General features: G+C 50.7%; 1 protein-coding gene across 2 annotated transcripts; it reads left to right on the top strand.

Annotated features, from left to right (window-relative positions):
- Positions 1 to 870: 870 nt before the first annotated feature.
- Positions 871 to 11,089, top strand: LOC139396712 (uncharacterized). Of its 2 annotated transcripts, none has more exons than XM_071143671.1 (7): positions 871 to 1,538; positions 1,777 to 2,163; positions 2,437 to 2,748; positions 3,070 to 3,186; positions 3,372 to 3,569; positions 9,936 to 10,091; positions 10,540 to 11,089. In XM_071143671.1, exons 1-7 carry the CDS (start codon positions 1,514 to 1,516, stop codon positions 10,578 to 10,580), a joined length of 1,236 nt encoding a protein of 411 aa, XP_070999772.1. In that variant the 5' UTR covers positions 871 to 1,513; the 3' UTR covers positions 10,581 to 11,089. The 2 variants fall into 2 exon arrangements, with proteins under 2 accessions (XP_070999772.1, XP_070999771.1); XM_071143670.1 differs by having other exon boundaries at positions 940 to 1,547.
- The last annotated feature ends 301 nt before the right edge of the window (positions 11,090 to 11,390 follow it).

Here is an 11,390-nt window from a genome sequence, read left to right as displayed (position 1 = left end):
TAATAATGGGAATTGATGGGAAATGATGTAAATATATCACTAGCCACTTTAAACAATGCTACCTTATATAAATGTTACTTACCCTACATTATTCATCTCATACGCATACGTATATACTGTACTCTATATCATCGACGGTATCCTTATGTAATACATGTATCACTAGCCACTTTATACTATACTATGCCACTTTGTTTACATACTCATCTCATTTGTACATACTGTACCCGATACCATCTACTGTATCTTGCCTATGCTGCTCTGTACCATCACTCATTCATATATCCTTATGTACATATTCTTTATCCCCTTACACTGTGTACAAGACAGTAGTTTTGGAATTGTTAGTTAGATTACTTGTTATTACTGCATTGTCGGAACTAGAAGCACAAGCATTTCGCTACACTCGCATTAACATCTGCTAACCATGTGTATGTGACAAATAAAATTTGATTTGATTTGATTTGAGGAAGTGCAGCTCCGTTTCCACCTCATTTTGTGGGCAGTGTGCACATGGCCCTTCTTATCTTGAGAGCCAGGTCTGCCTACAGAGGCCTCTCTCAATAGCAAGGCTATGCTCGCTGACTGGCTCACTGGGTCACTTTGTGGAAAGTCACAAGTTTTCCTTAATTTTCGGTCAGTCACAGTGGCCAGGTATTTTGCCACTTGTGTACTTTCTCTCTATTTAGGGCCAAATAGCATTCCAGTTTGCTCGTTTTTTTGTTTTTGTTCAATTGTTTCCAATGTGTCAAGTAATTATTTGTTTTCTTATGCTTTAATTGTGTTGCTGTCCTGGGGCTCCGGAGGTGTGTGTGTGAACAGAGTCCCCAGGGCCAGCATGCTCAGGGGACTCTTCTCCAGGTTCCTCTCTGTGTGTGATGGAAGGTTTGGGAATCGCTTCCATACGTTCTCTGATGACGTAAATACAACGCGTCACGGACATGTGTCTAGCTAGTTTTCGTAAACAAAAAAAATAATGTTTGAAAGGATTTACGCCTTAAAGTGATTATATATGGATGATAAAGAATACTGTATCTATAATGTTAACTATAGCTACGCCATCCACCCCATTAGCTAACTAGAATAACTATATGCTAGCTAGTTAGCTAGCATGCTAGCTAGCTCGTTTCTAACCATCATCTTCGCCTTCTCTCAAAACAAAGTTTGATATTAAATGGACATTTATTTTAACGACAGGGGGTAGTGCTCTCCGTTTAAAATGTTAAATATCCGTGATTAAATGTGAAAAGAAGGACCGCGACGGACTAAACACGTATGAAGGAATGTAGCTAGTTAGCTGACGCCAGTAGGTATGCTATAGCCAGTTGTACGAGCTAAGCACACCGAAATCATTCGGCTAGTATTTGCGCCGCGATACTTTGACTTGTTAACCAGCCAGCTATAGTGGTGTCAAGTTGAAGGACTCCATTGTCCGGTGCATTTTGAGTAGTCTGTTCCCCAGAAAATCGCATCGAGCCGTCATCATCATCTCTCGAATGGAACGGTGACAAAGATGCTGAAGATTCTCCTTGTCCTTTGTACGCTCGGTCAGAGATGATTTAAATGTTTTTGCTCTGTGCCTGATGATTATATGGTGTAATTTGTTCATTCTGGAACTAGCTTTAGTATTTCAATGTGCTCTTTTGATGTAATGAGCAAGTGTCATAACCAATACTGTAAAGGTATTGCTTTGTACTGTAGCAATGACTCTTCTGCAGTATTTTCACGGTTATAGTTCTAATGTTTTCCTCTCTTCGTTATGCTGTTCCCATACAGGCTGTGCTCTTGTTACTTGGGATGGAGTCGATGCAGACGGTGAATTGCTCAAAATGATACCCTCTGCAGATGGCGTGTCGTTCATCCGGCTCGTCAATGGGGACAGTGAGTGCTCGGGGCGTGTGGAGGTGCTCCAGAGAAACCAGTGGGGGACGGTGTGTGACCACGGCTGGGACCTGAGGGAGGCTGACGTGGTGTGCCTGGAGCTGGGCTGTGGGCTGGCCGAGAACGCCCTGCGTGGAGCTGCGTTTGGCAGGGGCTCCAGAGAGATCTGGCTGAGGCACGTCCAGTGCTCTGGCCACGAGGCGAGCCTGACGCGATGTCCCAGGGTCCTCCACAGTTACCTCACCTGCACCCATAATAATGACGCTGGGGTGAAATGCTCAGGTGAGACTGAGGCCCAGGAGGATAGCCTGGTACCAAATCTGTTGAAACTGTTTAAACAGATCCCCAGGCTACAGGAGACAAGGACACCTATAATAGTGAGGATTTGTTATGGGACAGAAAACATTTCCATGTTGGAATACATATGAACAATGGTAACGATTAACAATTGATAATATACGTGTGGTGTGATTGTGTTTTTTGTTGTTGTTGAGACAATGTATGTGGCTAGGAACTATCCTAATGGATATATAACATACCTTTTGTCCCTGACAGGTACACTGTTGATGCCCACCCTGTCCCTGCTCTCCCCTCACACTGTCTTCTCTGCCGGGGAGGCGGTTCGCTTCAGCTGTACTGTGCTACTGGGCCACCACCTGAATGACTTCCACCTGTATAAGAGGGGCATAGCCACCCCGTTGGTGACTCAGAGGGTGGACTCTGCCCAGACCAGGGTGGAGCTGACTCTGTCAGACCTGGAGGCTACCCACCAGGGCAGCTACAGCTGTCTGTACAGGATCAAGGGCAGCTCTCCCTCCTCCTCCATGCTTAGCTCTCCACCCAGCAACTCTATCAACATCACTGTGGGTGAGTTATCTGGGGTCTGTTCAGTTAAATATATAATGGAAGAAAACAGAGCGATTTGCTATTGAATGCGCTAAAGTTCAGTGTTCATATGTGCAGGCAGTACGCCTCATTTCACTCTGTTTTCAAAACATGTTCTCCTTACTAAACACTTAACCAAAACGACAAAAGATAAAGGTATTGTCTGAAGTCCTGACATCTTTTCCAGAAACAAAAAAATGACTCGACTGTGACTGTGTTTTGTAATTTGGATCTATTCTGTAACTCAATGACGGGGCCAAATTGATCCCCGACCCCCTTGTTTTCCCCCTCGCATCTCGCCAGTGGAGCTGCACACCCCTCGGCACTGGCACAACACGTCCATCGAGGCTCCCACAGGCTCTGTCATCAAAGGCCACAGCTTCAACATCACCTGCTCCACCGAGCAGCAGTACCCTGGAGGTAACTTGATTCATTTATTTGATTCACTGGAGTAATTTCAATTGAGATTCTCCAGTCGGCAAGCTTTTTTTAGTCTGGGGCTAAGCTGTGCACGGGGAAAACCGGTCCGTAGAGCCAAGAACAAGCAGTACATCGTTTTTTGTAAATGTAGCTATTTAGTCATATTATCTTATTTCCTTGCTAAGGTTCTTTCCAGCTGCGTCTGATCCGTTCCAACGGCACGGTGCGACAGTCGCTGCCTGCCCTCTCTCCCTTCGTCACCTTCACCTTTTCAAACGCACAGCGCTCCAACGAGGGCTACTATTACTGCCTCTACAAGGTCCAGCTGGGCGGGAGAACCTTCATGTCCCGGGAGAGCCAACCACTCCCTATCTCCATCAGAGGTGAGGGCATACTAGTCAGCATCTAGGGCAGTAGTCTGGTCCATCGGAGTTGACTAGCATGGCATCACCATCTAGGGTAGTAGTCTGGTCCATCGGAGTTGACTAGCATGGCATCACCATCTAGGGCAGTAGCCTGGTCCATCGGAGGTGAGGCCATGCTAGTCAACATCTAGGGCAGTAGCCTGGTCCATCAGAGGTGAGGCCATACTAGTCAGCATCTAGGGCAGTAGCCTGGTCCATCGGAGTTGACTAGCATGGCATCACCATCTAGGGCAGTAGCCTGGTCCATCGGAGTTGACTAGCATGGCATCACCATCTAGGGCAGTAGTCTGGTCCATCGGAGTTGACAAGCATGGCATCACCATCTAGGGCAGTAGCCTGGTCCATCGGAGTTGACTAGCATGGCATCACCATCTAGGGCAGTAGCCTGGTCCATCGGAGGTGAGGCCATGCTAGTCAACATCTAGGGCAGTAGCCTGGTCCATCGGAGTTGACTAGCATGGCATCACCATCTAGGGCAGTAGTCTGGTCCATCGGAGTTGACTAGCATGGCATCACCATCTAGGGCAGTAGCCTGGTCCATCGGAGGTGATGCCATGCTAGTCAACATCTAGGGCAGTAGCCTGGTCCATCGGAGGTGAGGCCATGCTAGTCAACATCTAGGGCAGTAGCCTGGTCCATCGGAGGTGAGGCCATGCTAGTCAACATCTAGGGCAGTAGCCTGGTCCATCGGAGGTGAGGCCATGCTAGTCAACATCTAGGGCATTAGCCTGGTCCATCGGAGGTGAGGCCATGCTAGTCCACATCTAGGGCAGTAGCCTGGTCCATCGGAGGTGAGGCCATGCTAGTCAACATCTAGGGCAGTAGCCTGGTCCATCGGAGGTGAGGCCATGCTAGTCCACATCTAGGGCAGTAGCCTGGTCCATCGGAGGTGAGGCCATGCTAGTCAACATCTAGGGCATTAGCCTGGTCCATCGGAGGTGAGGCCATGCTAGTCCACATCTAGGGCAGTAGCCTGGTCCATCGGAGGTGAGGCCATGCTAGTCCACATCTAGGGCAGTAGCCTGGTCCATCGGAGGTGAGGCCATGCTAGTCCACATCTAGGGCAGTAGCCTGGTCCATCGGAGGTGAGGCCATGCTAGTCAACATCTAGGGCATTAGCCTGGTCCATCGGAGGTGAGGCCATGCTAGTCCACATCTAGGGCAGTAGCCTGGTCCATCGGAGGTAAGGCCATGCTAGTCAACATCTAGGGCATTAGCCTGGTCCATCGGAGGTGAGGCCATGCTAGTCCACATCTAGGGCAGTAGCCTGGTCCATCGGAGGTGAGGCCATGCTAGTCCACATCTAGGGCAGTAGCCTGGTCCATCGGAGGTGAGGCCATGCTAGTCCACATCTAGGGCAGTAGCCTGGTCCATCGGAGGTGAGGCCATGCTAGTCCACATCTAGGGCATTAGCCTGGTCCATCGGAGGTGAGGCCATGCTAGTCCACATCTAGGGCAGTAGCCTGGTCCATCGGAGGTGAGGCCATGCTAGTCCACATCTAGGGCAGTAGCCTGGTCCATCGGAGGTGAGGCCATACTAGTCCACATCTAGGGCAGTAGCCTGGTCCCAGATGTGTTTGTGCTGTATGGCCTACTCCTATGGTTGTTGAGTTGCCAAGACAACACAAACATATTTGAGGCCAGTCTGCTAGGGCACCACCTCAGGCCTTGTGGATTGGTGTCATGAGGCCAGGTTACTAGAGCACCACCTCAGGCCTTGTGGATTGGTGTCACAAGGCCAGGCTACTCGGGCACCACCTCAGGCCTTGTGGATTGGTGTCATGAGGCCAGGCTACTAGGGCACCACCTCAGGCCTTGTGGATTGGTGTCATGAGGCCAGGCTTCTAGGGCACCAGCTCAGGCCTTGTGGATTGGTGTCATGAGGCCAGTCTACTAGGGCACCACCTCAGGCCTTGTGGATTGGTGTCATGAGGCCAGGCTACTAGGGCACCACCTCAGGCCTTGTGGATTGGTGTCATGAGGCCAGGCTACTAGGGCACCACCTCAGGCCTTGTGGATTGGTGTCATGAGGCCAGTCTACTAGGGCACCACCTCAGGCCTTGTGGATTGGTGTCATGAGGCCAGGCTACTAGGGCTCCACCTCAGTTCTTGTGGATTGGTGTCATGAGGCCAGGCTACTAGGGCACCACCTCAGGCCTTGTGGATTGGTGTCATGAGGCCAGTCTACTAGAGCACCACTTCAGGCCTTGTGGATTGGTGTCATGAGGCCAGTCTACTAGGGCTCCACCTCAGGCCTTGTGGATTGGTGTCATGAGGCCAGGTTATTAGAGCACCACCTCAGGCCTTGTGGATTGGTGTCATGAGGCCAGGCTACTAGGGCTCCACCTCAGGCCTTGTGGATTGGTGTCATGAGGCCAGGCTTCTAGGGCACCACCTCTGGCCTTGTGGATTGGTGTCATGAGGCCAGGTTACTAGAGCACCACCTCAGGCCTTGTGGATTGGTGTCATGAGGCCAGTCTTCTAGGGCACCACCTCAGGCCTTGTGGATTGGTGTCATGAGACCAGGTTACTAGAGCACCACCTCAGGCCTTGTGGATTGGTGTCATGAGGCCAGTCTACTAGGGCACCACCTCAGGCCTTGTGGATTGGTGTCATGAGGCCAGGCTACTAGGGCACCACCTCACGCCTTGTGAATTGGTGTCATGAGCCCAGTCTTCTAGGGCACCACCTCAGGCCTTGTGGATTGGTGTCATGAGGCCAGTCTACTAGGGCACCACCTCAGGCCTTGTGGATTGGTGTCATGAGGCCAGGCTACTAGGGCTCCACCTCAGTTCTTGTGGATTGGTGTCATGAGGCCAGGCTACTAGGGCACCACCTCAGGCCTTGTGGATTGGTGTCATGAGGCCAGTCTACTAGAGCACCACTTCAGGCCTTGTGGATTGGTGTCATGAGGCCAGTCTACTAGGGCTCCACCTCAGGCCTTGTGGATTGGTGTCATGAGGCCAGGTTATTAGAGCACCACCTCAGGCCTTGTGGATTGGTGTCATGAGGCCAGGCTACTAGGGCTCCACCTCAGGCCTTGTGGATTGGTGTCATGAGGCCAGGCTTCTAGGGCACCACCTCTGGCCTTGTGGATTGGTGTCATGAGGCCAGGTTACTAGAGCACCACCTCAGGCCTTGTGGATTGGTGTCATGAGGCCAGTCTACTAGGGCACCACCTCAGGCCTTGTGGATTGGTGTCATGAGGCCAGGTTACTAGAGCACCACCTCAGGCCTTGTGGATTGGTGTCATGAGGCCAGTCTACTAGGGCACCACCTCAGGCCTTGTGGATTGGTGTCATGAGGCCAGGCTACTAGGGCACCACCTCAGGCCTTGTGGACTGGTGTCATGAGGCCAGTCTACTAGGGCACCACCTCAGGCCTTGTGAATTGGTGTCATGAGGCCAGTCTACTAGGGCACCACCTCAGGCCTTGTGAATTGGTGTCATGAGGCCAGTCTACTAGGGCACCACCTCAGGCCTTGTGAATTGGTGTCATGAGGCCAGGCTACTAGGGCACCACCTCAGGCCTTGTGAATTGGTGTCATGAGGCCAGTCTACTAGGGCACCACCTCAGGCCTTGTGGATTGGTGTCATGAGGCCAGGCTACTAGGGCACCACCTCAGGCCTTGTGGATTGGTGTCATGAGGCCAGGCTACTAGGGCACCACCTCACGCCTTGTGAATTGGTGTCATGAGCCCAGTCTTCTAGGGCACCACCTCAGGCCTTGTGGATTGGTGTCATGAGGCCAGTCTACTAGGGCACCACCTCAGGCCTTGTGGATTGGTGTCATGAGGCCAGGCTACTAGGGCTCCACCTCAGGTCTTGTGGATTGGTGTCATGAGGCCAGGCTACTAGGGCACCACCTCAGGCCTTGTGGATTGGTGTCATGAGGCCAGTCTACTAGAGCACCACCTCAGGCCTTGTGGATTGGTGTCATGAGGCCAGTCTACTAGGGCTCCACCTCAGGCCTTGTGGATTGGTGTCATGAGGCCAGGTTATTAGAGCACCACCTCAGGCCTTGTGGATTGGTGTCATGAGGCCAGGCTACTAGGGCTCCACCTCAGGCCTTGTGGATTGGTGTCATGAGGCCAGGCTTCTAGGGCACCACCTCTGGCCTTGTGGATTGGTGTCATGAGGCCAGGTTACTAGAGCACCACCTCAGGCCTTGTGGATTGGTGTCATGAGGCCAGTCTACTAGGGCACCACCTCAGGCCTTGTGGATTGGTGTCATGAGGCCAGGTTACTAGAGCACCACCTCAGGCCTTGTGGATTGGTGTCATGAGGCCAGTCTACTAGGGCACCACCTCAGGCCTTGTGGATTGGTGTCATGAGGCCAGGCTACTAGGGCACCACCTCAGGCCTTGTGGACTGGTGTCATGAGGCCAGTCTACTAGGGCACCACCTCAGGCCTTGTGAATTGGTGTCATGAGGCCAGTCTACTAGGGCACCACCTCAGGCCTTGTGAATTGGTGTCATGAGGCCAGTCTACTAGGGCACCACCTCAGGCCTTGTGAATTGGTGTCATGAGGCCAGGCTACTAGGGCACCACCTCAGGCCTTGTGAATTGGTGTCATGAGGCCAGTCTACTAGGGCACCACCTCAGGCCTTGTGGATTGGTGTCATGAGGCCAGGCTACTAGGGCACCACCCCAGGCCTTGTGGACTGGTGTCATGAGGCCAGGTTACTAGAGCACCACCTCAGGCCTTGTGGATTGGTGTCATGAGGCCAGGCTACTAGGGAACCACCCCAGGCCCTGTGGATTGGTGTCATGAGGCCAGGCTACTAGGGCACCACCTCAGGCCTTGTGAATTGGTGTCATGAGGCCAGTCTATTAGGGCACCACCTCAGGCCTTGTGAATTGGTGTCATGAGGCCAGTCTACTAGGGCACCACCTCAGGCCTTGTGGATTGGTGTCATGAGGCCAGGCTACTAGGGCACCACCCCAGGCCTTGTGGACTGGTGTCATGAGGCCAGGTTACTAGAGCACCACCTCAGGCCTTGTGGATTGGTGTCATGAGGCCAGGCTACTAGGGAACCACCCCAGGCCCTGTGGATTGGTGTCATGAGGCCAGGCTACTAGGGCACCACCTCAGGCCTTGTGGATTGGTGTCATGAGGCCAGGCTACTAGGGCACCACCTCAGGCCTTGTGGACTGGTGTCATGAGGCCAGTCTACTAGGGCACCACCTCAGGCCTTGTGAATTGGTGTCATGAGGCCAGTCTACTAGGGCACCACCTCAGGCCTTGTGAATTGGTGTCATGAGGCCAGGCTACTAGGGCACCACCTCAGGCCTTGTGAATTGGTGTCATGAGGCCAGTCTTCTAGGGCACCACCTCAGGCCTTGTGGATTGGTGTCATGAGGCCAGGCTACTAGGGCACCACCCCAGGCCTTGTGGACTGGTGTCATGAGGCCAGGTTACTAGAGCACCACCTCAGGCCTTGTGGATTGGTGTCATGAGGCCAGGCTACTAGGGAACCACCCCAGGCCCTGTGGATTGGTGTCATGAGGCCAGGCTACTAGGGCACCACCTCAGGCCTTGTGGATTGGTGTCATGAGGCCAGTCTATTAGGGCACCACCTCAGGCCTTGTGAATTGGTGTCATGAGGCCAGTCTACTAGGGCACCACCTCAGGCCTTGTGGATTGGTGTCATGAGGCCAGGCTACTAGGGCACCACCCCAGGCCTTGTGGACTGGTGTCATGAGGCCAGGTTACTAGAGCACCACCTCAGGCCTTGTGGATTGGTGTCATGAGGCCAGGCTACTAGGGAACCACCCCAGGCCCTGTGGATTGGTGTCATGAGGCCAGGCTACTAGGGCACCACCTCAGGCCTTGTGGATTGGTGTCATGAGGCCAGGCTACTAGGGCACCACCTCAGGCCTTGTGGACTGGTGTCATGAGGCCAGGTTACTAGAGCACCACCTCAGGCCTTGTGGATTGGTGTCATGAGGCCAGGCTACTAGGGAACCACCCCAGGCCCTGTGGATTGGTGTCATGAGGCCAGGCTACTAGGGCACCACCTCAGGCCTTGTGGATTGGTGTCGTGAAGGTTATTTATCGATTCTAATGCAGAGAAAGAAACACAGATGATTATACAAGTAGATGAGTTGGTGTTTAGTTGTAATGAATTATAATGATAAACTCTAATGTAAACTGTTTATACTTTCATATACTGACTGTCTGTCCATCTGGGTTGTGGCCATACATATATTCATGTTTGGTTGGTGTCCATCTGTGTTGCGTCCACCCTCACCAGACATGGAAGATATAAAGTATCACTTCTCATATTGTCTGTCCATCTGTGTTGCGTCCACCCTCACCAGACCCAGACCCAGTGTTGAGCCCTATGGTAATCAGCTGGCTGGCGTCTGCACTGACCTTCCTCGTGGCTCTCCTCCTCATCATCATCATCGTCATTGCCAGAGTGCTCTGCAAGAGGGAGAAGAAACCATCGGAGCTAGAGAGAGAGACCAGAACCTGTGAGTCCTTGTCATGTAGAATTCCACTTCCCACTCCTAGCTTTAGCCTAGAATCAAAGTTTGGGGTCGGTTCCATTTCCAGTCAATTCAGAAAGTAAAACCAATTCCACATTTTCCTCATTGGAAAAAGTATTGAAGAGAATAGGAATTTCATTGTTCTTCCTGAATTGAAATGGAATTGACCCTAACTCTGCTGGAATCTAAACTGATATGCAAAGTATTGAAGAGAATAGGAATTTCATTGTTCTTCCTGAATTGAAATGGAATTGACCCTAACCCTGCTGGAATCTAAACTGATATGCATAGAAACAATGGTGAAACAAAGCATATCAGTTTGTATTCCTGGTTGTCTTCGCTTACCACTGTCAAGGTCATGTAGAAGAATCCTCCTGTATATAACCATGAACACACTGACACGTCCATTTTACATGTCTGATTTGACCAACAGGTGTGGAGAACACTTACGTTGCCTTAGCAATAAAATTGTGAGTTGGGCAGTTGCTATGTTTTTGAGAGAACCATTAAAGATGGAACCATGGAGAGACATTCCTGAGCTGACAAACCTTCCTGAAGGATGGCTCTGGAGCACAGGTGGAGAAGACACAAGTTACCCGAAAACACGACGAAGGAGACATCAACACAAAATGCCTCAAGCTCTCAGCATCTCCTAGTAGTACCTGGTAGACTCCTGCGTTAGAACATGACAGCAGCACTTGTAGGTAGAGTAATTGTTAGGTCATCATCTCTATACCAGGTACACTGTAATAAACACTACAATCAACTATGAAAAGGGCATTTGACTATAATGACCCTTTTCTGGACACATTGGCCTTTCTGGACCAGTTCTCAGGCCAGCTACAACTGACAATTATGGACATGAAATATAACACTGTGTCCCAATGATTTAAAATATCCAATGTAGCGGTTTTTATCTCTCAAATCATTTCTGTGTAACAATTAAGTACTTTACTGTGATTGTTTTCAAATAAAATGATCAAAAATAATTTAAAAAAAATAGCTTATTTTGCAAAGAATTTCTCAAGCAATCATTTTTCTAGGACTGTCTGGGAGTGGTCTGAGTGTAGAAAACGGAACTAGTTATTAGTCTTAACTAATATACCGCCTGGTGATGTCACCAGGCAGGTCAAATCTCCATCCCACCAAAAACAGGCTGAAATTTCAGGCCATCTTTTCAAACAGCTCTAACACTAAAAGGGTGTTATCATTTTCGCAGTATTATTCCAACCTCAATGTGGAAATATATATATAAAACACAGGAAAATCACATTTCAAATTTAT

Source organism: Oncorhynchus clarkii, unplaced genomic scaffold (assembly GCF_045791955.1).
Source record: "Oncorhynchus clarkii lewisi isolate Uvic-CL-2024 unplaced genomic scaffold, UVic_Ocla_1.0 unplaced_contig_7090_pilon_pilon, whole genome shotgun sequence".
In the NCBI taxonomy this organism is placed as follows: Eukaryota; Metazoa; Chordata; class Actinopteri; order Salmoniformes; family Salmonidae; genus Oncorhynchus; species Oncorhynchus clarkii.
The sequence above is the reverse complement of the archived record's forward strand: the minus strand, read 5'-3'. Positions and strand labels throughout refer to the sequence as shown.